Source organism: Xiphophorus hellerii, chromosome 5, assembly GCF_003331165.1.
Source record: "Xiphophorus hellerii strain 12219 chromosome 5, Xiphophorus_hellerii-4.1, whole genome shotgun sequence".
NCBI classification, from domain to species: Eukaryota; Metazoa; Chordata; class Actinopteri; order Cyprinodontiformes; family Poeciliidae; genus Xiphophorus; species Xiphophorus hellerii.
The window spans coordinates 17,039,797-17,065,784 of NC_045676.1; the positions used below are offsets into that span (position 1 = coordinate 17,039,797).

The following is a 25,988-nucleotide window of genomic DNA, read 5'->3' on the forward strand; positions in this document are numbered from 1 at the left end:
CTAATGCCAATCTCACATTCATTAAGGCAATATTCTGTGGAGTGGACAAAATTAAGTGTTTGGACAGTATGTCCCATTATATAATAAAACAGTCCCTCAAAAAAGACATCATACCAAGTCAAACATGGTAGTGGTAGTGTGATGCTCTGAGACAGCCAATCTGACCTGGAGGAGTTAGTGCACTTCCGATTTAAAGTCGGGCCTTAAATACAAAATGAGATCACATCACTTTAAAACAGTTTTGGTTCAGAAAGTCAGCAATGGGGAGGGTAAAAAATTCTCCATATCCATGTAAAACACTTATTTCAAAAGCTTGATGGCGAACCAACTATTGCGTGGTCAATTAGTTTTCCACACAGGCCTAGGGGTTAGGTTTCTTGGACAGCTTTTTGTTTTGGTAAACGATCATTCTGCACCAAAAACATGTCAATCTCTAGTCCTAAATTATATGATGGCTGAACATTTATATGGTGCAATCAATCAAACATGTTTTTATACTTGCATATCATTGTTTAAATAGATGAACATTGCACCTTCAAGCATCTTGAAATTGTACCAGAGAACCAGACATGTGAACGTCCATAATTCTCTTCCTGGCATTGCATATGATTTCATTTGATTTTCCATAATGTCACAAAAAGAAGTGGTATCTTTGAACCATAAAAAAAAAAAATACTCTCAGGTGTACTTTCCCTTTAAAAAATAAAGACTCTGGTGGCCTTTATTTGATAGTGGTCAGACTATGAAGCGTGTTGTGAGATTGGGAAAACATGCGGTACATGGTTTGTGGCAAATGTCAACTGGCTGAGACTCAAATCTAAGATGACTGCTTTGAGGACTAAGGCTTCTATATCTGGGTTGTGTGTGTTTTGCCTGTGCTGCTCCTAACGTTATTAGTCTCCATAGATAACAAGTAAAAATAAATTTCTTGTGACATATTTTATTTATACCCGAGCAATATCAAACTTAAACATGTAAGTTTTTATTGAATTGGGATCTGTAAATCATTGTAGATGAAGCTACAATGACTTACAGTGCGGTGATGATGGTAGTAAGAGCTTGTCCTGTAATCAATGGGTTACGGGGTCAAGCCCCTGCTCAGTCTGTCTCAGTCGTTGTGTCCTTGGTCAAGTCATTTTACTTGGCTTGCATGCTGGTGGTGGTCAGAGGGCCACCAGCAGCATACCCCTTTGCATATGGCTGCTTTACACAGTGAATATAGCGATCTGGTTTTAGCTGTGTGTACATGTTATGGCTTAAATTACAACTACATGGTCTGATTAATTTGGAGCCTGAGGTAAAAATAAAAATACAGTCAAAGAAATGTGTAAACATTGATTGTTTGATTGTTTTCAAATGAATTGCACTTGACTTCATTATTTCTAAGTACAGTTGTTGAAGAAGTAAAATCTCATATCACTAGGAGTGAAAACAATCAGTCCTAAAATGGATTTCTGTGGTTCCTATAAAGTGTTAGTCCAACAAATCAGAAACTCAAACTTGTTCTGGATTATCTTTATTTACAGAGGTTAGCTTATATTGATTGAAACAATGTGCAGAAAAAAAAAATTATGTACATTTTCTTTTCACCTGTCTAGATTACACAAGCTGTTGGAAAGCTTATAAAATACAAGTCAATCAACATCACCTCCTGTAAAGGTCAACATACCAACATAAATGGGGTTTTGTTTATGTTACAGTTGTCCAGTACTGTTGATATCACTTCTATCACTAAGAATTACACAGCTACAGCGTAGTTTCTATTGTATTTTAATTGATACATTACAATGAGTACATTTTAGTTTCAGGTAAACATTATTCATTTCAACTCTATATTTTAATTCTCTGTTCACTCAAACATGTGAGCACAACAATTCTCTTCTAGACAAAAAAAGACCTCATCTGTTTCTGGCTTATTTTTATGCATGCAAACATTAATAATCTACACGTAAACAGATAATATCAGATGCAAATAAAAAATGGTCTATTCTCCAGAAACAGTTCAAAACTGCAAAGTCTTAGATTAAGCAGCTTACTATCAAGTAACTATTTTATGCACTCAAAAGGCATTTAAAATGAAAAATAAGACTTTTTTTAATGATGAAAATGTAATTATAAATCAAAGAAATGGTTTTGAACATGTTTAGCATTGAGTCTTTAGTGGCATTAAGATAGATTCAGGTAAAACATTCTTTCATCTGTCTGTGTGGCTCATTGAAATATGTAGGAAATCTTGTTCTGTCTTTAAAACAATTCTAAGGTTATCTTAATCTCTGAAAAGAGATCAATTCTCCAACTCTATCTTCATCTAACAGCTAGTTAGAAATAAGCTTAGGAAATGTTTCCATTTTTTAGTAATATAACTTAAACCTTTAATCACATAAAATACATTCTTTTATGAAAGTTACTAATTAAACAGATCCTTGAAAAAGTGAATTAATTTGCTGATATTTAATAGTTGTGATGAGCAAATAAAAGAATTTAAAATTTGCCATAGACAACCCTACTACTCAACAAGAAAGCATTGTAGTTTGAAATTTGTTTTAAAATAAAGTTATGAGGTGTAAATTTATAGTAATGGATATTTTATTATTCTTCTATCATATTTTTTGTTATTATGTAAATTTTTCTTTAAAATACAATAGGTAAAAGAGCCAAAATTAGTCAGGAATGGGCCAGCAAATACCAGGTTTTGGAGTTTAATGTGTAAACTTCTACATTTACGTCATAGACTCCAAAGTCATAATTGTTGTCACAATAAATAAGAGAGGACTTTTTTTTTTCATTAACTCACTGTTATGAATTTGTATTCTTTAACATTTCAAAAGGGTTTCAAATTTCCGGTCTATTGCAAAAGCATGACTCCTCACGAAGTTGCACAACATATTGAATCACAATCATCAGCCCAGTTTCTCATAAGTGTGCAATATTCACATTGGAAATAATTACTTTGATACAATGAGAAGGCATTTCATTGTTTCTGAATCATGTGGCATATTGTTCACTTGTCTGCTTTAGATCTTTATGAAAGACATGGTAAAGTGTAGGGAGATTCTGATAATGGAGAAGAGAATAGTGAGTGGGTTACTTGGAGTTGATGGTGTCATTGCAATACTCTGCGATAATATTGGAAAGTTATGTTTTCCTGATATTGTGAAGTCCTATCTCAGCTCTAACCAGAATAACTATGGAAGACCTCCTGCTGGTATATTTAATTTTTTTGTCACATACAAGTGTCTTAAACTACTTTAAATCTTTTGTAGTCCAAGGTGGGTACAAAATGTCCGCAAGGCAGTTATAACATGGCATACGGTTGGTAGGAAACTTCTTTTGCCTCCTTTGTCAGGTAAACAAAATTGTAAAATATGAAATGCTAAAGTGGCAAAATGGTAAACAACAGCAAAAATCTGATCTCACCCTTTGAATTTGTGCTAACAGCAATTGATCTTTGATATTACTATTTTCCACACAAGGAGGACATGTTTGGCTAGCCTAGTGTCAATGCTTTTCTTCACAGTCTCACTTTTTATTTAAACTTTGGTGCATTTTGTCCTCTACACAAAACATGAACCTAACAGAAATATTTTCTTGAGTCAATATTAACTATCTTCCGATGAACATTCAAACCCAACTGTCCAGATCTGACAACATTAAAAAGTTAGCTTAAATCCAGTACTCTCCTTTGAGTGCCCACTGGTACACCTATGCAATTAGAATGCTATTAGCTACTGCTACTAGTTACCTTCAGTAACATTACGCTCTTTTGAATATCATAATGCTTAAGAGTGAATCTACAAGAACATGTCTTTGTTTGCTTTGAGATATTTGTGGTACATTTGAAGCAACACCAGATTAAAACACTTGATTTGTGAGCTAGAAGTCATCCAAAGCTCATTACACAATGCTGTTTTATTTAACAAAAATGTTCTGCCTTTTTCAGAACACTAGCTAATTAAAATGTAATAGCGGCAACTATAGGGCAAAGCTGTATACTGGATTTTCATCATTTTAAAGAAAAGGAAAATATTTGTCAATAGCTAAAGCAGAAAGCTGAACACATAAGGTTGCTCCTCATATATGCCAATACTTTTGTCTCACTTTTTCTTGAATGCTAAACAATGGCCAAAAGAAAACTGTAGAAACCATCTTTGCTTCATATTTTGGCACAATCAGAATATAGCACCATTAGTTCTGCCAAGCAGTCTGCTGGGGAGAAATCCTGTCAGCCAACGCATATCCATACAAACACAAGGGTCATACTGGCATCTTTTAGCACCAGCTGGAAAAGAAGATTATCCTATCAGCAGTGCACAGAGCTATTAGTAAAGCAACACTGCCCATGTTTTTTGTGCTAAAGATGTTCGTCAGAAAATATGACAGGGGAATTCACTGCAGCATAATAAATAAAATCTGTCCTGGGATCTCAGAGATACAGACTTTCTCATTTAATTTCAATTTTCACTTTGGTGCACTTGATGTGAAAGGCTATGGCTTTTTCTTTGTTAGTTCACAAGGGCTTTTCAGTTTTTTGCAGCCCTTTCATATCATTTCTTAGAATCTGTTATTCCCATTCCATAAATCTTTACTACTTTAATGCTATCACTCAGTTAAGTTTTTTTTTTGTCTGTCCATTGTGCTTTATTCTACATAGAGAATATGAGATGCAAAAAAGTAATTGCTGCATAAGCTTTATCTTTCAAACTAAATATTTCTGGATGATCCTGACTCACTAATTCCAACCAATCTGGTGCTACACAAGGAAGAAAACATGATCAATTTCTGTTTTTCATCAGCTACACTAAAGTGGACTAAATGCTTTTTGCCACTTTTTAAGAGGATTACACAGAAAATGTTCGAGTCTTCTCTTACATAAATCACATGTACAGCCCCTTTCTGAAGAAGCGTGTTTTGTTTTTCTACCACCTGATACTTTAAAGCGCACATGTTTAAAGACAATCTGTCTTAATTTCACATGGTAGGAACAAAACAAGACAAGTGCTCAAAAGACTCAAATCACTTACTCTCACATACAGAAACATAATAGTAAAATAATTCAATTTAATGGTTTCCTTTTTTTTTTCTTTGCACAAACTCCACAACTGTTTGCCTTTGGTAGAGCTCGGCTGAAGTATAAAGTCCTTTAGTCATATGGTTCTACTAAAAGCACCAGTAAATTCAGCTGGTTCACCAAACCCAAACTGTCCCTTTCTGCGCCCCTCAGTCCCTTAGGGTCGCAGTCATTAACTGGTGGCAGTCCAGATCCCCCCGCAGCTCCAGGGGCCCTGGGAGCCTCATGCCTGTCTTGGGATCCACACACCAGCACTTTCCCCGATGGCCGTCTCGTGCGGGATGGCACTGTGGATGAATGTAAAGTTGAAGGAATTAGTCACAGAAATGCAGTTCTAAAGATGCACTACTATGTTTCATGTCTGACTGTGTCAGTATCTCACATTACTTTGGTGGAACAACCTACACCACTTCACAACATTTATTCAGTTTGTCAAGACTTGCAGTATCTGTAAAGCTTAAGATATCTCCACAGAATTTTGGTCAGGTTAAACTCTGGGATTTGACTGGCACAGTCAGAATATAGCACCATTAGTTCTGCCAAGCAGTCTGCTGGGGAGAACTCCTGTAAGCCAAAGCATATCCATACAAACACAAGGGTCATACTGGCAACTAGACCAACTACAGTTCTGTAGTTGGTCTAGTTGGAATCAGTGTCATCCTGATGAGCCAATGTAAGCCAAGCCTCAGCTGTCCAATAGTACGTCACATACTTGACACTAGAGGACTTTGCTCCTCCGTCCTGTAGAGGTGATTGAACTAGATGTTTGTAGTAGTAATACCATATATATGGGGATTTGCAAGTATTATTTTTTCCCCAACTGGAATCTGGGAAAGGGTTTACATTTAATTTTGTCATCCTCAAGACAGGCAATCAATAGGACTCATGTTAGCAATATGAACTAGTAAATATTGGGTAGTCTATTTTTGTGTTTTCTTGTGATTTCACAAACAAACATCTCTCTGAAAAACGTTATAAGTAGAAACACAAAACGAGTGAAAGAGAAAATAAAAAAAATTTTAAAAAAAACTTAAGGTGATCAGGATCACCTTAAAAATTCAAATAAGCTTCTGGGATATGAAATATGTTAAAGTGACCCTGTCAGAAATGATAGTTTGAATGTTGTTTTTTTTCTCTGTGTATTTTTAGCTAAATAAAAATAAAAAATTAATTTTTAAAGTACCAAAGAAGTCCAAATGGAAAATAGCTGAAATATGTGATCTACATGTGTGAGCGAGTTTGACATGAACATAACTGTGGAGGAATGCAGACATTGCTCTGTATGTACTAGATGAGCAAATAAGCAGCTCATCTTTTGACTTTGCTCTTTTGACTCTTTACTTTTCGTGACCAGTAGTCTCTAAAATGGTGGAAAGTGTTATCCACTAACTCCAATACCTAATCTCTTAAAGAGATAAAAAATTATATGCTAAACTAATTAAAGTGCAATTAAAGTGACACTAAACAAACAGTAAATGGCAGTTGGTCTAATTAAATGATCAGGTTCAAATCCCCACGTTCCCCGTGTGAGCTTTCAGCTGTTCAGATTTTGCGTGTGTTTAGACCTTTTTAACAGGATGATTTCAGTTTTTACATAGGCTCCAACACCACCAGTTAAAAATCTCAGAGCAACGCTGGCTTAAAATTGGTCCCAGTTGTCCTTAATGACCTGTGCTTTGCTTCCCTTTGGGTATTATCACAGTGCAGTTTTAGTTAAACAGTAAACAGATGCCTGAGAAACTGAGCAGACTGAGATACTTTAACCACGTTACACAATCAGCATAACTCAGACATTTGATGGCTGGTGCCTTAGCAGAGCTTTCCTTTTATCACATAGTCTGAGTCTGCAACTTAAAGCGGCCTTATCTCAGTTTTTATTTTTTATATTCTCTGATTCTCTCACTCTTATCTGCATGTTTGCTCAGTCTTGCAAAAACAGGGAAACAAAAAAAAAAGAAAAGCAGCTGCTGCATTCAAAACCTAATTGCATCCATCACAATAATAGAGTGATCGTTGTTCAACGGTTTCAGGCAAATTGCCTTACACATGACATCTTAATTTCTGAACATAAATCTCTTTCCACGCCAGCTTGGAAAAACAGGGTTTTGGCTTCACTGCGACAGTCTGTTTGGAGACTCTTTTGTTGATCTTGAACTTGTATGATAGTATGTCATCCTCTGCAGGCGTGTTTTGTGTTCTGGCCCACAGAATGCTGATGCGATCTGAATAGAGCCGTTTGAAGTTTAAAGATTTTCTTTTTCATTTAATTTGGCGTAACATTAAGGATTCACAGTTCACCAGCAGACATGGCCAAAAGAGCAGTCTGCTCAGTGATTCCAGAGGAGGATTCCAGAAAGCTCATACTAAGTTTGTTCTCCAAGTCACAGACCTGTTTTGGGTGGAAATCTCCATTCTTGTCACAGTTGGGAATGGGAATAGTGAAGAGGTCATCATGGGTGCGGCTGTTGGATGCCAATCTGTCCAGAGCTCTTTGCAGCTCAGCACGGCAGGGCGCCTTTAGGAGAAACAAGTATTTCAAGAGACTTTTATGGTACACCCTGATATCAGTTGTGCAGTTGTTTTTTGTACACACTCAATAATGACACACACACACACACACACGCCCACGCCCACACACAAAACATTTATACAAAGGATTAGTGCTATGAAAGTTGCAAAGTTGAGTAAAATCACAATTTAAAACATGTAATGTGTTGCAACTCCTAGTGGATGTCTAAAAGTGAAAAATACAAATAATTATTTGCAGCTGAATGCTTTTTGAGGTTTTACTTTTTTGCGCTAATTTAAAAACTGTTTCCAGCTGCATATCAAAAGGTTAATCTCCACATGTCAGCTCCTGTTTTACCAAAACTCTTTGATTGTTTGGATTTTTCTTCATTCAGAAAATTATCTGCTTCACAGATCAGGGTCTACTTCCCTCCCCCCACAATTTTCAATTTCATAAAGATCCAAAGAGGTTATAAAGCAGGCTGCAGGCTGCTCCGTTTAGCACATAGACTCTTGTTGCTGAACTAGTAGGCTATAGATTGTGAAAGAAATGGTCACAATTCTAGACCAAGTCTCAAGTCTTTGAGCGACAAGTCAAAGTCAGGTTGCAAGTAAGTGACTTGGACCTTGAGCCTGCTAACTTCTCCAGGTATACCTCTCTTTTAGAAAATAACCTGAAACCATTAAATCATAATTTATTTCACACTTTCCAGGGTTCAAAGTTATTTTATTAAAATGTCAGAGAACGTTCCAGAGTGAGCGGAGATTGAAGTAGAGTTGAAAGACTGACAGCTTCCAAATCAAAACTAAAAACAACAAACAAACAACAAAAAACAAGCCCAATTCTCAAACTTAGGTTAAAATTGATTTGGGCCAAAACAATTTCATAGTGACACTTTATTATCTAATATAATTTCAAAATAAAATAACTAATAAAATGAGAGTAAGAATATGACATGTTATGAAATGTTAACGTTTTTTACTTTTCTGCCACTCAGTGATAACTATTTTGATTTAATTTTCTATGGATGCTTTCTAAAAACACGTCAAATGCTGTGAAAACAGCCCAAATATTAGCGACCTACCAAAAGCTGTTCTTTTCCCAGCCCAACGTGTTCAAAAGAAGCCCAATTGGGGAGAAACTCGCCCAATCTGGCAACACTTATCCCTACTTGCCCCTCCCTTACCTGTGCCGTTGCACTTTTGATGCCATTGCCAACTACACCCCAGTCCGGTAGGTGGCAGTAAATGCCCCTTCAGTTGGTTTGCCAACCGCCAGTAAAACTTAAAAGAAGAAGAAAATGAGTCTGGCGGTTTCTTGGAACGTGGTGTGCGAAGCGGAGGAGCGCCATCAATTATTGTAATGAGGTAATCAAAGTTCTTCTGAAAGAAACTTTGCATGCTAAAAGTTTAGAGCAGCAAGTTTTAACCAGAGTACCGACAAGCTCAGCGAGCAAAAATAGCTCTGCTAATTAGCCAGCTAATATCAAATTTCTGTGTTTCTCTATAAAGCACAGAATGCCAAAAAGCTGTAATGTTCTCCACAATAAGTACAGTAACTAAATGCTTAGACTACATTCAATAAAGTTTTAGTAGCTCATGTCTAGAGTAGGATTCTCAAACTTTATCCCTCGACGGCTGATGTCCTGGAACTATTAGATCCATCCAATGAACTTGAGTGAAATGGCTAACCTACCTCCTCAGCATGCATTTAAGATTAACAGAGTCCAGCTAATGGAGTAGTTATTTGATTTGGGTGTGTTGTAGCAGAGAAATGTCTAAAATTGCCAGGAAACTGGCCCTTTGGGGCCGGTGTTTGAGACCAGTTGTAGGTTTGCAACTTGCTATGTAGGTTGCAAACAAATATTTTAGAACTGGTAGACTTAATTTTTCCTAAAATATTTTCAATGTTAAAAATGACCATTACTTAGATAGAGGCAAAATGTAATCAAATTAGTTTTTTAAAGTCAGGTGAAAACAATTCTATTGAATTAACCATAATTTAATCTAGGAGTTGTTCTCTATTACACAGTGGGGAAATAAAAACATTCAACTCCCTGCTGATTTGTAAGTTTGCTCACTCTCAAGAAATAACCTCTCTCATTTTTGAGATAGTCAGAATTTAAGTTAAATTTTACATGGCTTCAAAGTTACCCTGTTTTTGAGTGAAATAAGCATTTAATACCCTACAGCTCAGTCTGAATTACCTGCATATTGGTCATGGGACGATTACCAAAGCCCCGGATCTCAACTCGTTGCACGCATAAAGCATGCGTGCCACAAAATCATAATTTCTTCCATCCACATCTCTCCACATTGACAGTCAAGATCAAAGTTGTGTCAAAGCACGCGAGAGATAATACATGCATTTTATGTACATGGAATTTGGAAAAGCATGAAAACTTTGAGACCCTTGGTTTGACTCTGTAAAAGATCTTGGATTGAAGGTGATCAAGACAAAGGTGATGGATCAGTCTACAATTGCAAAGGAGGAGCGTCTTAACAATCTCAGCACAAGTGGAACCACAGTTACCAAGAATATTGGTAAGTCACTTTGCATAATTTATTTAAGTGTGTCAGCACCGTACTGTGTGTTTTAGGTTCCCATTATCTCAGTGTTATTTAGGAAAAAGTGATGTGGTCAGATGAGACCTTTGGCATCAGCCCGACACATGTCTTTGGTGGAAAAAAAAAAATGCAGAGTATGATCCAAAGAGCAACTTCTCCCAGGAGTATTATGCTGTAAGGCTGGTTTTTTTGCCAAGGTACAGGATGACTTCACCACAGCAAGGGGCCATTGTTAAAATTTGAAGCAAAGCGTTCTCCCTTCAGGCAGGACACTGAAAGTGAGCTATGCATGGGGCCCCCTGCATTATAATGGCCTATTTGTCATCAAGCCAAAGGAGTGGCTTAAGAAGAATCACATTAGGGTCATTTACTGTGATCTAGCCAGTCTCCAGTTAAGAAGGGAATGCTTAACCTACAGGGTTTCTGAAAAGATGGGTGAGTCATAATTCCTCATCAGGTGTCTTTAAACCTGCTGACCAACCACGAGATATGTCATATATTATCTACATAAAGGCATTAAGACATGTGCTTGCCATTGAGCAATTACAGTGGTATCGCCATTCCTTTGCCAGATAAACAGAACAAACTGCGCATTGATGCAAGAGTGTAGAGTTGTAGCTAACAAATATTTCAGTAAGTGGTTATTTTATTGACTATTATTATGACAATTAATTGTATAAGAACTATTGCCACATTCAGCAGACTTTTCATTTAACCACTTATGGTAATTTTATACATTAATAGAATGCTAATAAATAATAAAAATGCAATTAAATTATTCAATTCCTCTATTTAATAAAATAATAATTTTAAATTGAATGACATTTAGTGTACGCTTGATCATGTGTAGCAAAGGATGCATCTCCAGCTAAAATAATACTTCGCACATCAACTTATGAAAAACTTTAAGCTTTCTGCTTGACTTACTTAACATCAGTTCAATGGAGGGATAATTTGTATATTTTTTTCCATTATTTTAAGAATTAGTGAGTAAAAGGTGCTTAATAGGAGTTCCTTTTTTTTTCTTTTTTTTTTAAGAATTTGAACCAGGACCAATTGAATCCTGATGTGAAATACCTGCTGGAGCTTACGAATTATATTTCTTTGTTTGCAGTTAGGTGGTAATTTCACTCACCAGCACTGGCTTGGTCTCCTCTCTGCCGCTGTTGCTTCTCAGATTTGTGGTTTTCAGAGGGTGTCGTGCCATGGTCTTCTGTATGCAGCGCTTGTCCTGTGGACTGCACCGGATATTGCTGTTGTTCGGGTGTTCAGGGATGATCTCCTCCTGTCTGTCCACTGCTAAAGACATAGACATGCAGATATGGGGAGGATTTAGTTACAAATTATTACAAATTCAGTTCCTCTGTTCAAATTTGATCGGTAAGAAATTCTGAAAACCATGTACCATTTATTTTCTACATTTGTTGGCCTACCAATAAAATAGCCCCCACCCCTGGACTTATTATGATTAATATTTTAATTAATAATTTAAATACAGTACATTAAAAGAAGTGGTTGTGAAGTTCAGAAATGTGATAAAGTTAAAATGGTGTCAATAATTTTAGCAAGGTGTGGTAGATCTCCTACAGCTGAACGTGGAGAAATCCGTGCTAACAAAACGCCTGGTTAACCACAACGAAGGAGCCTCGGTAATTGGGCTCTCCTCTTCAGCACCGACCTTGGTACCCTTCAGCTACTGTGTTATGACCAAGCTCAGAGATATTTAAAACAATGCCACCTCCTCTCTTCCATCCTTTCTGCATTGTGGTCAGCACCACTTTCACCTTTGTATGTCTATAATTCTGCAGCTCTCTGGGCCTGAAGGCACCCAGCTGCTTCCTGAGGAAATGCCCTCCTCGCTCTTCGTCCTCAAGAACTCCTCAGCAACATCGCTTTGTTCCAAATGGAGGTTGATAGAGGCCATCTGCTCTGTCATAAGAGGACACCAGTCAGTGAACGTGACTGGAGGAATGGCAAAGTATATTGTAAGTTGCAATCCTTTGTTCTCAACCATCTTTCTATTCCCTTCTGACTTCAAAGAACTTTGTGCAAATGGTTTGCGCCTTTGGTCTATTTACAAATTGGCACGAATATCAAAGTACTTTAAGTGCTTTATAACACTTTAAAGTTGTTGCTTTGAACACTAAACCAGATTTTAACTCAGGCTAAGCATCTTGTTGTTTGCAGTTGCCTAAAAGACAATGAAGGAAAGGTCCTAAAGCTTCAGTATCATGCAAGTCTTTCTAAGAATTGTACTACACACAAACTCACACCCAGACAAGTTCTATTGCATTTATAACAAAAGTCAGGAGTTGAACAATGACCAGGTTTCGGACTTTGCAGACAGTGGCATTGCTTGTCCGAGATGGAAAGTGTCTCTCAGCTGTTTGTATTTTTAGTCTTGTTGGTGTTAAGCACATTCTTTAGCAAGAAGCAACAGCATTTCAGCTGCTTCCGTCACTTTGTCCCTTGCTCTTCTTTTTGTTCATGCTTCTCCGATTCCATGCTTTTTCACAGGGCAAGCCGAAGTGATTTAGAAGTGGGTCAGGGGTGGCATGTCCTGTTTGCTACCCTGCTGTTTTCCATGGAGGAAGTCACTACTTCTGTATGTGGTTTCACTTGGATCACCACCCTTTGCCATGTTAGATATATTTCGAACATTTTATGGCCTGAGCTGACAGATTGAAGGGTGTTTCTTTGTGGCAGGTGAGCAGGAATTGTAAAAAACAGCCCTGAAAAAACATTCATTTGTGTGGTTCCTTGTTAAAGAAAAAAAAACTTACTGCATTTTTAGTGGAATTTTATTTAATATACCAACACAAAATAGGCCACAATTTTAAAGTGGTCTAATAAAAGAAAAATTCTCAAAGTTGTGTGGTAGATTTACCGCTGTGTTTTGGATCATTGTCATGTTGTGTGATTCGGTTTGGAACAAATTTTATCAGATAGTCTCAAATCTGAATCAGGAATATTTTGGTTTACTGTTGATAACATTGTCAATTCAGTGACTGCAGGGTTTACAAAAACTCCAGGTCAGTTCACCCCTTTAACATTTCATGACCCCACTTGTGTGCCCAGTTGTAACTAATATGGCTCTTCTATTATATCACTTACATTTTTCTTGATATTCTTTATATGTTAATTTATATTTGCATAATTTTGGTCCGAGCACCTAATAAAACATCCACCTTGCATTGGTGGTTGTTCCGATCTTCAATTTGAGTCATATTACTGCTGCAAAACATGAAACTGCATAACCTCCTGCTGGAGACTTATTTATCAGATTCATACGTGAATATTTTCTTCTGATAGAGTTGTATCGGAAGAACATATTAGAGCTGCCTGGTGAATCACATTGCAATCACCATTGCAGTTTAAATTTATGTAATATCATGAAATGAAAGTGTTGTATACTAATACCTATTGATAAACAATTGGATAGATTATAACTTCTAAGCATCTGAAGAGTGGAAGTTAGTCGTGGCCAATAACAACATTCCTAGTTTCATCAATAGCATCATGTTGTAGATTTTCCAAAGACGGTACAGCCCTAGAACAGATAATAGAAAATTGCTTTAACTGGTTGTCCAAGTAGGTACTAATTTAGGACCCTATATCCATTTTATTATTTTCCAAATTATGTTTTATTTTTTCCCAAATTCCCCTTTGCGTTCTATTTCTGAATTCCATTTTTTTTCCCATTTTAACCATCAACCCAAAAAAATAGTCCATTGTGGTATGAATTTAAAAGATTTAACAAATCAATTGCTAATGATAAACATTTACTGTTACTCTGTATCACCAATGAAACACACTGTTGTGTTTCAACAAAACATTGCTTTTACAAGCTGTTAAGTGTTTCCACCCCCACTTTTTTTTTTTGAAGAACTCAAACATGTGCCAAACTAAGAATCTAATTTTTTAACATAAAAGAAAATCTCTATCTTAAAAATTATTTAGAGTTGAACTGAAGATCAGCATATTTATCACAGAAAAAACTCTGTTGCGTGTAAAAGCTTGTTCACGGTTTCGTAATGAGCAGGATCTTTGTTAATTTTTTTTCTTCCATCTGTGATAGATATCTCCATTGAAGTAATGACAGTGAGTGTTTGGTGTTGCTTTATTTATCAATACTTTTTTTCCCTCCCATAGTGAACAGATTTTTCAAAAAGGGGAAAATATTCAACTAACTGCAGATTTTTTCATTTTCACAATGAATTAAAAAAATATAACAAAGCATCCTGAAAATGGTCAAGAATGTAGTTTTAAATACAGTACTTATGCATACTTTGAAATTGTTTTGTCATAGACAATCCTGTTGTACTTGAAAGCACAATAGAAGGGCTCTTGGTGAATAATTAACGACAGATGGACTCACTTGTCTTGACACAGTACCAGTGTGTGGTCAGATGTCTACTGCAGAAAGGACTCAAACAGTATTTGGGGCTTGTTGAATGCCACAGGCAGCTGGATTTATACTTCAGATGATTTATCTGCATGTTAATGCTTGTATTTGGCTTTACTCTTATAGATAAAGCTGACATTACAAACCATAAACTCAATTTTAAAATGTTGATCTTGATAACTTTGTATAAGATGTAGCAAATCTTAGTAAAAATTATAAAAAAGATACTGAGAGTCCTGAACTCTGAGCTTAAGTTATCAGTTTAGTGCAATTTTTTCCATATGCCTAATTACACTAGTGCACCATGTCAATGGCCAGTTCCAGCAGTGTTGAATAAAAACAGAAGTTCTGTAATAAGCAAAACATGTTGGTCACTTTGATGAAAATCACTTAGGACATTTATGATGGTGCATTTGCTACTCGGCCAGATAAACCAAAGATGAAATGTCAAGGTATTGATTCAGACAGCATGTTTAAGGTCAAAAATGATCAATCACTGCTGCAGTTACTTCGTCCTACTTGTTTACTTGTGATGAAGATACTCCCTTCATTGCAACTATACTACTTCCTAAAGTTGGGGGATCAGGTTTGTTTATAATAGACAGTCTGGAAACTGAAATCGGCACATAAACAGAAACAAATGTAATGAGTGTTTGTCAGGCATCTTTAGGACACTATGCAAAAGACTTTTATATGTCTTTGACAGCAAGTTTAAGCCTTCCCTGCTCAAAACCATGAGGCTTTTCTGTTCAGTCAACACCAGCTTCTCCCACAGTATCAATGTCAGACCAGGCAGCTTCCAGGCAAAATACTTCTTAAAAATCTGTTAATCATCATCTGATGTCTGATTTAGTTGAACACACACTGTTCAAAACTATCAGTATGGCTCGTGTGAAATGCCTGTGCCTATTCTCTTATCATTTACCAGTGGAATGATTTAAGCAAAGTTACGTCATTATTTGATCAAGAAGACAAGAAAACCAGTTTTAGCTACGTCTGATTCTGCTCCACTTCCAACTTGTGTCAAAACAGTACCTTATGTTAATTTGTGTGAATCCAAGCACAGCAAACGCAGTACTATTATGAATGCAGACTTATTGTTTAGGAAGCTTGACATAAAAGGAAGCAACAAATCTGTAGAAATTAAAATGCATGCCTTGCTTTGAATAAAAATTTTGTAGTCAAAAGATTGCGTATTGAACTAATGCCACTTTAGAAGAGTTTGTATAGAAACAAGATGTTTTCAAACGTTCTATCTCTCGTTTCTAGCTGCTTATGAAAAGGAAATACTTTTGTTGACTTTAAAAATTGTGTAAGACTTCAGCCTGCGGCCCCAAACATTTACAAGCCAGGGATAACACACTCACACAGGTGTGGATCAGATTCAAAAATATGGTTTAAAGAGCTGGCCAGAACCTCTTCCAGATGGATCGTCAACAAAAAAAACATTGTCTTTAATTCTGTGAAAGACTTTGGATCAAAGCGTTGTCCGCTATGTCCTCTGAGACTCTGGGTTTCTTCTGTTTTCAGGAAGGAATTTTATTTTTCTTCTCTATTGAAACCAAATCTGAATTCATGTCAGGTATCCAACAACATTAGAGGAATAAGCTGGGGTGTGATTGTGTGTCTTTCGCCTCAGGAAATCTACAGCAGCACTGAATTAGGCTACACTACTTTGGAATGCACCCTTTGTTTCCACTTTCAAGTTGAATTCACTAATATAATGCATGGAAATAAACAATACTGCCATTCTTATTTTAAGAGGAGTCATTCTGTTTTTAAACTTGTTAAGAAAATGCTTAGGAAGTGGGAATAAATGTTCCTTTATTATCAGTAGATGATGTAGTGACCCACAATGATTAATTGTCCTCACAGTACAAATGTCATGGGCAGGACAAACTGAAATGTTGGTGTGTCTCCATCATAACAGCTCCAGCTGTCCAAATGTACTGCACAGCCCAAAGAAAGCAAATAGACAACACTAAAGAACATCTGCCAAAAGAAATTTCAGTGCCCTGAAAGGAATTCATAGTTCCATACTTTGATGCAAACTTAAAGACTTTTAAAAAGAAGATGAAATTCCAAGAAAGATTAAATTTAATAAAACAAAATGTATATGCAGCCTGATATTATTTTGTATAACATATAAGAAAGCCCATTCTAAAGCTAAATCTTTAAATACCATTTTCGATGTCAGACTGTCTGCTGTGCTATTTTTTCACCTCATGTAAAAACATAAGGGGTTTAAAAAGAAGCAAAATCTCCACAATGGCCAAGACCAAAGAGCCAAGGACATTGTGGACTGTGTTGTAGACCTGACCAAGGCGTGAATGGTTAGGTGTACAGCTTGGCATTGATGTTGGTGAGACAGCAACAACTGTTGGCCCTACTATTAGAGAATGGAAGAAGCTCAAGATAACAGTCAATCTCCCTTGGATTGGGGTTTCATGCAAGAGCTCACTTCATGATGCATCAATGATCATGACTAAAGTCCAAACTACAGTCTCAAAGGTTACCATGTCAATGTCAAATTTGTCAATGTCAAATTTATTTATATAGCACCTTACAGCAGACAAGACTGCACCAAAGTGCTGCACAAAACAATAACACAAAAACAACAACACAATGACAAAACAGAACACACATCATGATAGCACTATGCTGTCATGAATTAAAATCCTATCCCTGCTCAAGCCAGGCCCATCTTAAGTTTGTCATCTCGATGAGCTAGATGGAGCATGGGAGAAGGTCATGTGTTCAGACCAGACCAACGTAGAACTTTTTGGGATAAATTCAACTCGCTGTGTTTTAACGAGGAGGAAGGACCAGCATACAATCCCAAGAACATCATCCCAACCATAAAGCATGTGTGTGGAAACATCATGTGTTAAGGATGCTTTTCAGGAAAAGGGACGGAATGGATATGTTGTGAGGTTTTGGGCAACAACCTCCTATCAGTAAGATAATTAAATATGGACCATGACTGGGTCTTCTAGAATGACAATGATCCAAAACACAGCCAGGGCATCTAAAGAGTTGCTCTGTCAGAAACATTTTATGGTCCTGCAGTGACCTAGCCAGTATCCAGACATGAACCCAAAAGAAAATCTTTGGAGGGAGCTGGAATGCGATGTTGTCCAGCAACAACCCTGAAACATGAAAGATTTGGAGAAGAGCTGTATACCCTTCAAAGCATTTAAATATTCCATTTTTGTGTGTTTTCACAAATAAGAGAAAAGTTTCATGCATATTCAACAATTTAGAATTATTCAGGTGGTGTGTGACCAGTCTCAGAATTTCAGACTTGGAACCTTTAGCAAGGTACCAGTAAGATAGATCAAGTATTAGCATTGGTATACACCTCAACATTAGTTTTTTCTACTAAGTACCCAAAATGTGACCATACAAAAGATTTCAAAGAGGTAGAGGCGTTGTCAATGCTTGTGCAATAGTGTTATTGGCCAGTGTGTTTCAGGGAAACTGAAGACCTCTAAGTTGGATTAGATTTTTCCTGTTCCTTACCATTGTATTTGTTGTAAACCAAATCCTTATAAATAAACAGAATCTATGGAAATTTTGTTCAGATTTTCAACTAGTTTGAAACTGCCAAAAAACCTCATCTACATTAGTGTGTGGCTTTTATAATGACATGTGCGTCACAGCAAACTCAGTGTGGTCAAACAGAGTCCAGCGTTACTGACAGCATTATTCATCAATTCCTGTTGGGACCTAGAGTTGTAGGACTTTTCATAGACTGACATCGGTATGAGTCAGGTCGTAAACTATATCTGCGTTTGCCATAAGAGAGAAGTGCCCCAATACCCGACACCCGGGTTCTCGGCAGGAACGCAGGGATGTATGCCAACACATGCATGATGATTTATTTTGAGTATTAAGACTGAGTGTTTCTGAAAAGAAACACTCAAGAGGTCCTTGACTTTAACATGAGATTCAGTAGAGCGCCTGTTGTTGAGATGGTGAAAGTCATTTTCTTCTTAGGATTTATATTTTATGCTTTATGTTGTAGTTTGTCAGTAGTGAAATCAATTGACAAAAAATAGTATTAAAAATAATTTTTTCAAGCAGGGCTCTTACATCCACCCTGAACATCCTTTCAGCAAAGATGTGCCTTGCTGCATCCTAGCTCTTTTTATTATGAATCCTCTTGGTTTTTAAAAACCCTCTTCTATTTTTATCTTGCATGTTCACTGTTGCTAGGAGTGGGGCATGTATTCAGGAGATGCACCCCCTTGTTTAATAATGCATAAGTGCAGAGAATGCGCCACAAAGGAAATCTACTGCCTGTGAATGAAGTTGCCTTTCTCCACTTCCTCTTTTTCTGATCGTTTCTCCTCATATTCACTGGATCTCAGAAGCCTTGGTAGAACTGATTTACAGTTTGGTTTATGGGGAAACTGCACCTCTTTGTTATGACAGACTCTTTGGGGTATTAAGGGGGTGCAGTGGAGACTCAACACTCAGATTACCGAACACTCAAAACACAAAAGTTTCCAAAAGCTTTCATTCCCAGAAAAAAAACAGACATGACTCCTCATTGGTTTGTTGCAACCTCTATTCAGGGCAGCTTAATGGTCAGCGCAAAGGGCAGCAGTAACATTCGGGTGTGGACTGATGAAAGCTGAGACAAATGCATACAGCTGCTTGTTTTTTGTTGTTTTTTATTTTTTTATCAAAATCCAAAAAAATCAGCTCGTTTCATATTTCTGACTTCATGTAGTCATGCTAACCTATGCCGGTCATGCACAGAGAGAGCAGAAGGCTCTAATTTCAGCTCTGGCAGCCAGGGTGACGATGAGCTCATCCTCATCAAGGAGCTGGAGGCAGTGGGCGATGCGCTCGAAGGCTCGTCGGGGCACATAGGAGGCGGGGTGGATCGGGTCAGGGGGAGCAGATGCTGCAGTTAGGATGCACCCCCTGGGAGCTTTCTATTGGCTGAGACTCATCTACTTCTCTGGTATTCTCAGAGGCAAGTAATGATCTGGGAGATTGAGTTCAGAAGGAGCAATTGCAGTATAAGAAATGCAACAGCTCACATATCTTCAAAACATTATTAGATCGATCGGATTTTCCTTAAAAGCACCAATAGTACATGTCATCTCCAAAAAGAAGTTGAGCTAGTAAAATATCAATAATTATTCCTTCAACTGTGTAAAACTGGATGCAGACTTTTTTTTATTTTCAAAAGAATACTAGAACAAAGAGAAGTCGGGGGAGAGAAAAGGAGACCCCAAAGATCAGAAGAGTTTGATAGAGACATCAGGACAAGAATTGTTTGAAATCTGCAGCAGGAGGAAGGGGGATATCCATGAAAGAGCACCAAGTGAGTTACTGATTGCAGAGAGTGCTAATAGCCCCAGACTGGCCTCACTCCATTACAGACATTTCATACAGCAGCTTTTATTACCTCCTCCCATTACAAAGGCACACATATGGACTTACATTTACACTGCAGCAATGGTGTACATCCCTGCCTGTGCCTGACAGCTCCCTGCAGGATCTATTTAATCCACTCTTTCATTGAAACAGGTAGAGCATAACTTCTTACACACAATGTCTGCCCCAGCCAACACCAAGACGCTCGCATGTCTTAAGCCTGCGCTGCACAGCAGGGCCCCTTTCACAGCGAGCAACCAGGAGACAGCAGAGGGACTGTGTGAGCTTGGCCGACAGGAAGCATGCTCTGCTTCACGGCTTAGCTGAGATTAGGGTGAACACGCAGGACCTTGTCACAACCACTGCCCAGGTCAGGTAAGGCCAAGTGAGCAAAGAAGCAGGAATTTGACCTGGTCAACTGGGACTGAAGGATTGTAATTGGACATTTCCTGAAAATCTTTCCTGTCATGAGTCTGCCTGGCAGAGGCAGAAAGGATGCATACTCAGATCTGTTTGCTCTTACCTGAGTTCTCCTCCACTTCCCTCTCGTCTGTACAGATGCCCTGGCCATGCATCAGGGAGTGCAGCGGCCTCTCCACACCCCGTGGTGGGTAGCATCGGAGGCCAGTGCCACATCGGGGCGAGTACACACCACAGTGTGCCCCTTTAGGAAGAGCACAGGTGGGGCAGCAGCCGCAGCCAGGTTCGCGCACTGTTTCTTCGCAACTCTCGGGCAGACGGCAGCTGGCCAGCCTCTCGTCGGAGCACACTGGACAGCGAATGGCCTGGTCCGATAAGCACAGTACCGCCAGTGACAGGGCACCGAATGTCCACAGGCCCCAGCAGGTTGAAGTCACGCCACGTCCTCGCACCATGACAGCTCAGACACCTGCACGTAGTCCTTTGCCCTTTGTCAAGGATCCTCTCAGGTTCACCCCTCCCTTCTCTTGCTTTTTGATGACTTTCCTCTCTAACAGCAGACTTTAGACAGACAAAGAAGGTTTTAGAGGAACACTTTGTCCAGGAATCTTTTGATATGTCAGCCGGTTAGTGTTTCGACTGCAAGGACACAATGCCTCGACTGTATTACCTCTCTGTTCCTCTGGTTCAATTTCACAGTGCAGAAACTGGAGCCTGCCTTTTATCAGCTAGAGAATGTTCTGGTGATTAAAAAATATTTTTTTTGTTGAGATTGAAAGATATACAAGTGATTTCTTCAGGTGAGTATCATCCACCTTTTGAGGAAACGCCAAAAAAATGCCTAGTCAACAAGTGTCCATGTGCAAAGCTGGTAATCAAAAACAGAATCGCCACAGTTTCCAGTTTCCTCCTCTGGTCAGTGTGCAACACGAAGGACCGTCTTCTGAGAATGTCTCAATGCGAGCCGCTCTCTTTGGACTTTATACTGGTCCGTGGACACGCCTCTCTCTCCAGACGCAGCAGAGAAAAGCCAGGCTGAAGCTCTCTCCTCTGTCTCCCTCTGTCTCTCCAAAGCTTTCTCACACTCTCAGACCTGCAAACTTGTGCACACTCCCCCTTGCTTGTCCTCTCTCAGTCCTGATTGCACAGAGGAAAACGGCTGAATCGCCTTCTCACTTGTTCTCGCTCACTATCCATTCAGATTTGGTGTATTTTACATGACAGTCTCTTGTATTGATTTGCAGTCTGCAAAATGATACATTTGGTTCTGAAAAGAAGCAGGAACCCATCAGGTGCTCTCCTCTTTAATCAACTCCAAAAGTAGAAAATCCATGTACATATCTCTGGGGCTAATTATTGTTCAGCCAACAAAACAACCTCTGCTCCCTCAAGAAGGTCTCGGTGTGTTTTTATGGATTCCCCCCTCCACTCCCTGCTTCATTATGTCAGTTCCCAGATCTCCTTTTCTCTCCCTTGCTGCTCACTGAGGTGGGCAGCTATAAAAGGCAAAGGGACACTCAAAACACCACTCTTCCTGATCCTGCCCTGCCCCCACCAGCCCTAAAAAATCCCCCCACCCTTCAAGATTCTGTTTAAATAACACTGCACAGCAGGGTCAATTTATCATGTGTGTTTCTGATCATGAAAGACTGTACTTTGTTCTTGTTTGCCAGTGTGAACAGATATGCCCTCCACCCAGCTTTTAATGGTTTTTATTGGTCGACATCTCACTTTTTTTTTCTTGTGTTCCTTTGCTTTCATTTTGCCATGGAAACCCAGCATGCATTGTAATGCTTTTGTGAGCGTGCGTTCTTTCTGCTTTTTTTTCCAAGCTCGTGGCTGGTTGCCATAGACGGGCCATGGGCAGCAGCCAAACGTTCACAAGGCACCACTCAGGTGGGAATGGCGGCATGGCTTGTTACTGAAATCTCCTTGAGGGTTGCTTTATCCATGGCAGTGATTGCATGTTTGTTTACACAGGTTGTTCTACACCGTGGCCAATCTTGTTATTGTTGAGTCCCACATTAACGAAAAAACATCTGTTGGCTTTTTAGAAAGCTCCTTTATTAGGATGACTAACTTGTAGAACAGTGAACTAACCCAATGGGTAGTTAGCAAGCCCCCATTACATTCTGTGGCATTTATGAGGGTTGGGGGTAGCGAACAAAGGATGGACTTCTTGGAGGTTAACAGTGGCTTGGTGGATGAAGGTCAGATAAAGTGCCTTGTTAAATTATGTGTGCTCCTTGAACTCTTTAACATGTTACAACCACAAATGTCTATGTATTTTGAGCTCATGAAATGGAAGTAAAATGAAAAGTGTAGTTTATCTACTCAGTCCCCTTTCCTCCGTTTTCCCTAAATAAAATCCATTGCACCCAGTTGCTTTCAGAAGTCCTAAAATTGGAGTCCACGTGTGTATATAATCCACAGCTAATCTGTGAGGGACTCTGGTCTTTGTACGAAGAATGAAAAACATCATGAAGACCAAGGATTACAGCAGACAGCTGAGGGAAAATTTTTGTGGGGAAGTTTAAAGTGGGGTTAGGTTACAGAACAATATTCCATGCTGAACATCTCACAGAGCAATGTTAAAACCATCATCCCGAAATGGAAAGGGTATGGTAAAACTACAAACCTACCAACACATAGTTGTCCACCTAAAGTAGACAGGCCAAGCCAAACATTGATCATAGATGCGTATAGTGGTAACTTTGGAGGAGCTGATTCGTTGACTTCACAAATATGGTCGCTATAGAGGAGTACGGAAAAAAGTCATTGTTGAAAGAAAGCCATAAGAAGTTTTTACCTGATGAAGAATGATACCAATCCTTTTATTAATGCATGCAAAATACTATGATAGAAAATTTACCACCCTGTATCACTCTGAACAAACTATTACACAAAACGTGGTGATAAGTAGAATGTTTCTCCAACATCTCAAAGTACTCAATTTAATGTTTCTATCACAGATGTGGAAATAAACTTTGTCAGAGCCACTGATTCAACCCTAAATAATCACAGTCTGGCATTTTGACTTGTTTCTGAGAACAGTCTGGATTGCTTTTTTATACACTGGAGAAAATCAAAAAATATTTATAAAACTGATTCTTCTAAGCACATAACCTGTCAATGATGGTATGCAGTTTTGAAGGAAAATACACTTGGACTCCTTTATAGAGAGAGCTTTTGTGAATCCTGCAAGTTATTCTAACAATCACCTCGGGCTTCTCTTGTCAGATATAGTTCTTTGTTTGCATGCTAACCAACAATTCATCCTATCTCAGCTTTCTTGTAATGCGTTGCAGGCCTGAAATAATGAGTGTGTTTTCCCAAATTAGATTAAACTGGTGAGAGAAAACAGAATTATATTAGACAAAAAAGCAAATCTAGGAATAAAATTTGTATTTCTTTACTTCATTCTATAATTTTAAGATATTATGCTTTGATATAGGTTGTTTTAATAAGGTTTTTGTGATCATGTGAAGCAGATGTTTGTGACGAGAACAAAGTATTGGGGGGGGTATCTTTTGCATTTTATGGCTACATTTTTTTTGCTGAGAGTTGAAAAATTACAAGAACAGGAGGGTGAGGGGATAGAGACAATAAAATGCGACATAGGACCAGATGTGAGGGGTGCATAGCGGGTTATGGTCGGCACGTTAAAGTTCAAAACGCCAAATGGGAATTTATCGGACACATCCTTGGCATGTGCTTTGATGGGGGAGTTATTTTTAAAACTGAACTCAAGGATCCTTGTAAAAGATTGATTTTATATATATATATATATATATATATATATATATATATATATATATATATATATATATATATATATATATATATAGTTCTATGGTAGCACAAGCACACTGGCAATTAATGATTGGTGGCGAATCAGCAATTTGGTTAGCTATTACAAATGTGCCATTACACATAAAACAGAATAAAAGGTTTTGCCTTAAAGGGCAAAGATATAATGGAGCAAGGGGTGAATAAAAGTGACTACAACAGGGGTGGGCAATCCTGGTCCTCGAGGGCCGGTGTCCTGCAACTCTTAGATGTCTCCCTGATCCAACACGCCAACCAATAGTTGAATCACCTCCCAAGTGCAGTCAAGTTCTCCAGAGTCCTGCTAATGACCTCATTATTTGACTCGGGTGTGTTGAAGTAGTGATACATCTAAAAGTTGCAGGAGACCGGCCCTCAAGGCCTGGAGTTGCCCACCCCTGGACTAGAAGGTAATAAAAAAGTTCTCCCAGATCACAAAGAGGATTATTTTTGCTTCAGTTCCACTGTAGTTAGAGCTAAATGTAGATCACTATAAAGTTATTTTCTTACTATGTTTCTTTGTGTCTTATTTTTTCTTGTTGCAGCATAACAGAACATACTTTTTTACACCCCACATGTGGGATATAAAAAGGGTAAATTGAACTTGGGAGTGGGAGAGATTAAAAAAAAGATAAATTGCAGGTTTCATTCCAGGTACTCAATAAGTGCTGGCGCCATTATCAGAACACTGTTAAAGATTCTAAAAGGGAAGATCTATCCAACATTATTGTGTCCTATCAGAATAGCCCACGCCTTCTGTTTAAATTGATTAACTCGGTTCTAAATGTCCCACAGCTTGTCTGCCTAGAAGCGTGTTCTGAAACATGTAATGACTTTATCATAGAAAAGCTAGTTGCTTCAAGGACCCTCATTTCAGCATCTGCTTGTGATCCTTCTTGTTTGATCCACTATCCCATCTGTGTTTGATACATTTGAAGCAGTGAATCTAACCTTTTTTAAAGGATAGAGTTGAACATATAGCCTTCGGGTTCTCCTTGTGATCCTGCTCCCCTTCACTTCTTTAAGGAGGCTTCACCCAGCATAGAGCAGATCGTCCTCGCTACTATAAACAGCAGTTTGCTGTCAGGCATTGTCCCTGCACCTTTTACGATGTGGTGCAGCCTCTACTTTAGAAACTTGGCTGTGGCCAAATTGTTTTAGCAAATTTTAGGCCTATCTCCAAGCTGCCTTTCATTTCAGAATTTTTATAGTCACCCTTTCTCAGCCCTTTTAAGATGAACACAATATTATGGAGGTTTTTCAGTCAGGTTTCAACAGTAAACTACCTACTCCTCTATTTAGACCAGAATAAGTTGGTTAACACAACTTTTTATTTTGTTTTTTAATATGTTTTGTAGACTTATTAAAAATGTGCCACAAGAGCCTGAGTATGACTGCGCGATATGGCTGAAAAACATACAACGTGATAAACATTTAATATCAGTCAATATCAATAAATACTGATTAGTTTTGGCTTTAACTATCTGGAATAAATAGTCTTGGAGTACTTATTTTCTCCACTGTACAACTACAATATCAACAGGCATGACATTACACATAGTTAGCTCGCCTTGTTCTTCGTGAGCAACAGTGGAAATACTGTAGGAATAGTTCAGGCCTTTTTTTTTTCACCAATATGAAGTAGAAGTAAATTGCTGTGAATAGCAGTTCTCCAGTTTGGCCACAAGATGGAGTTATAGCTCCTTAAATTGAAACAAGTCAGTGACAGTGAGGACTGAGAGAAATTATATCAAAAGCCTAATCCACTATGTTTCCTTTTATTGGGATGTGGTGTGG

At 38.2% G+C, this 25,988-nt stretch overlaps 1 protein-coding gene across 2 annotated transcripts; it reads right to left on the minus strand.

Annotated features, from left to right (window-relative positions):
* Positions 1-1,499: 1,499 nt before the first annotated feature.
* LOC116719866 (insulin-like growth factor-binding protein 4) lies at positions 1,500-21,420 on the minus strand. Of its 2 annotated transcripts, none has more exons than XM_032562620.1 (4): positions 20,467-21,420; positions 11,280-11,440; positions 7,458-7,583; positions 1,500-5,355 (listed from the first exon to the last, which is right to left on the minus strand). In XM_032562620.1, exons 1-4 carry the CDS (start codon positions 20,816-20,818, stop codon positions 5,218-5,220), a joined length of 777 nt encoding a protein of 258 aa, XP_032418511.1. In that variant the 5' UTR covers positions 20,819-21,420; the 3' UTR covers positions 1,500-5,217. The 2 variants fall into 2 exon arrangements, with proteins under 2 accessions (XP_032418511.1, XP_032418510.1); XM_032562619.1 differs by having other exon boundaries at positions 11,280-11,443; positions 20,467-21,412.
* Between the last annotated feature and the right edge of the window lie 4,568 nt (positions 21,421-25,988).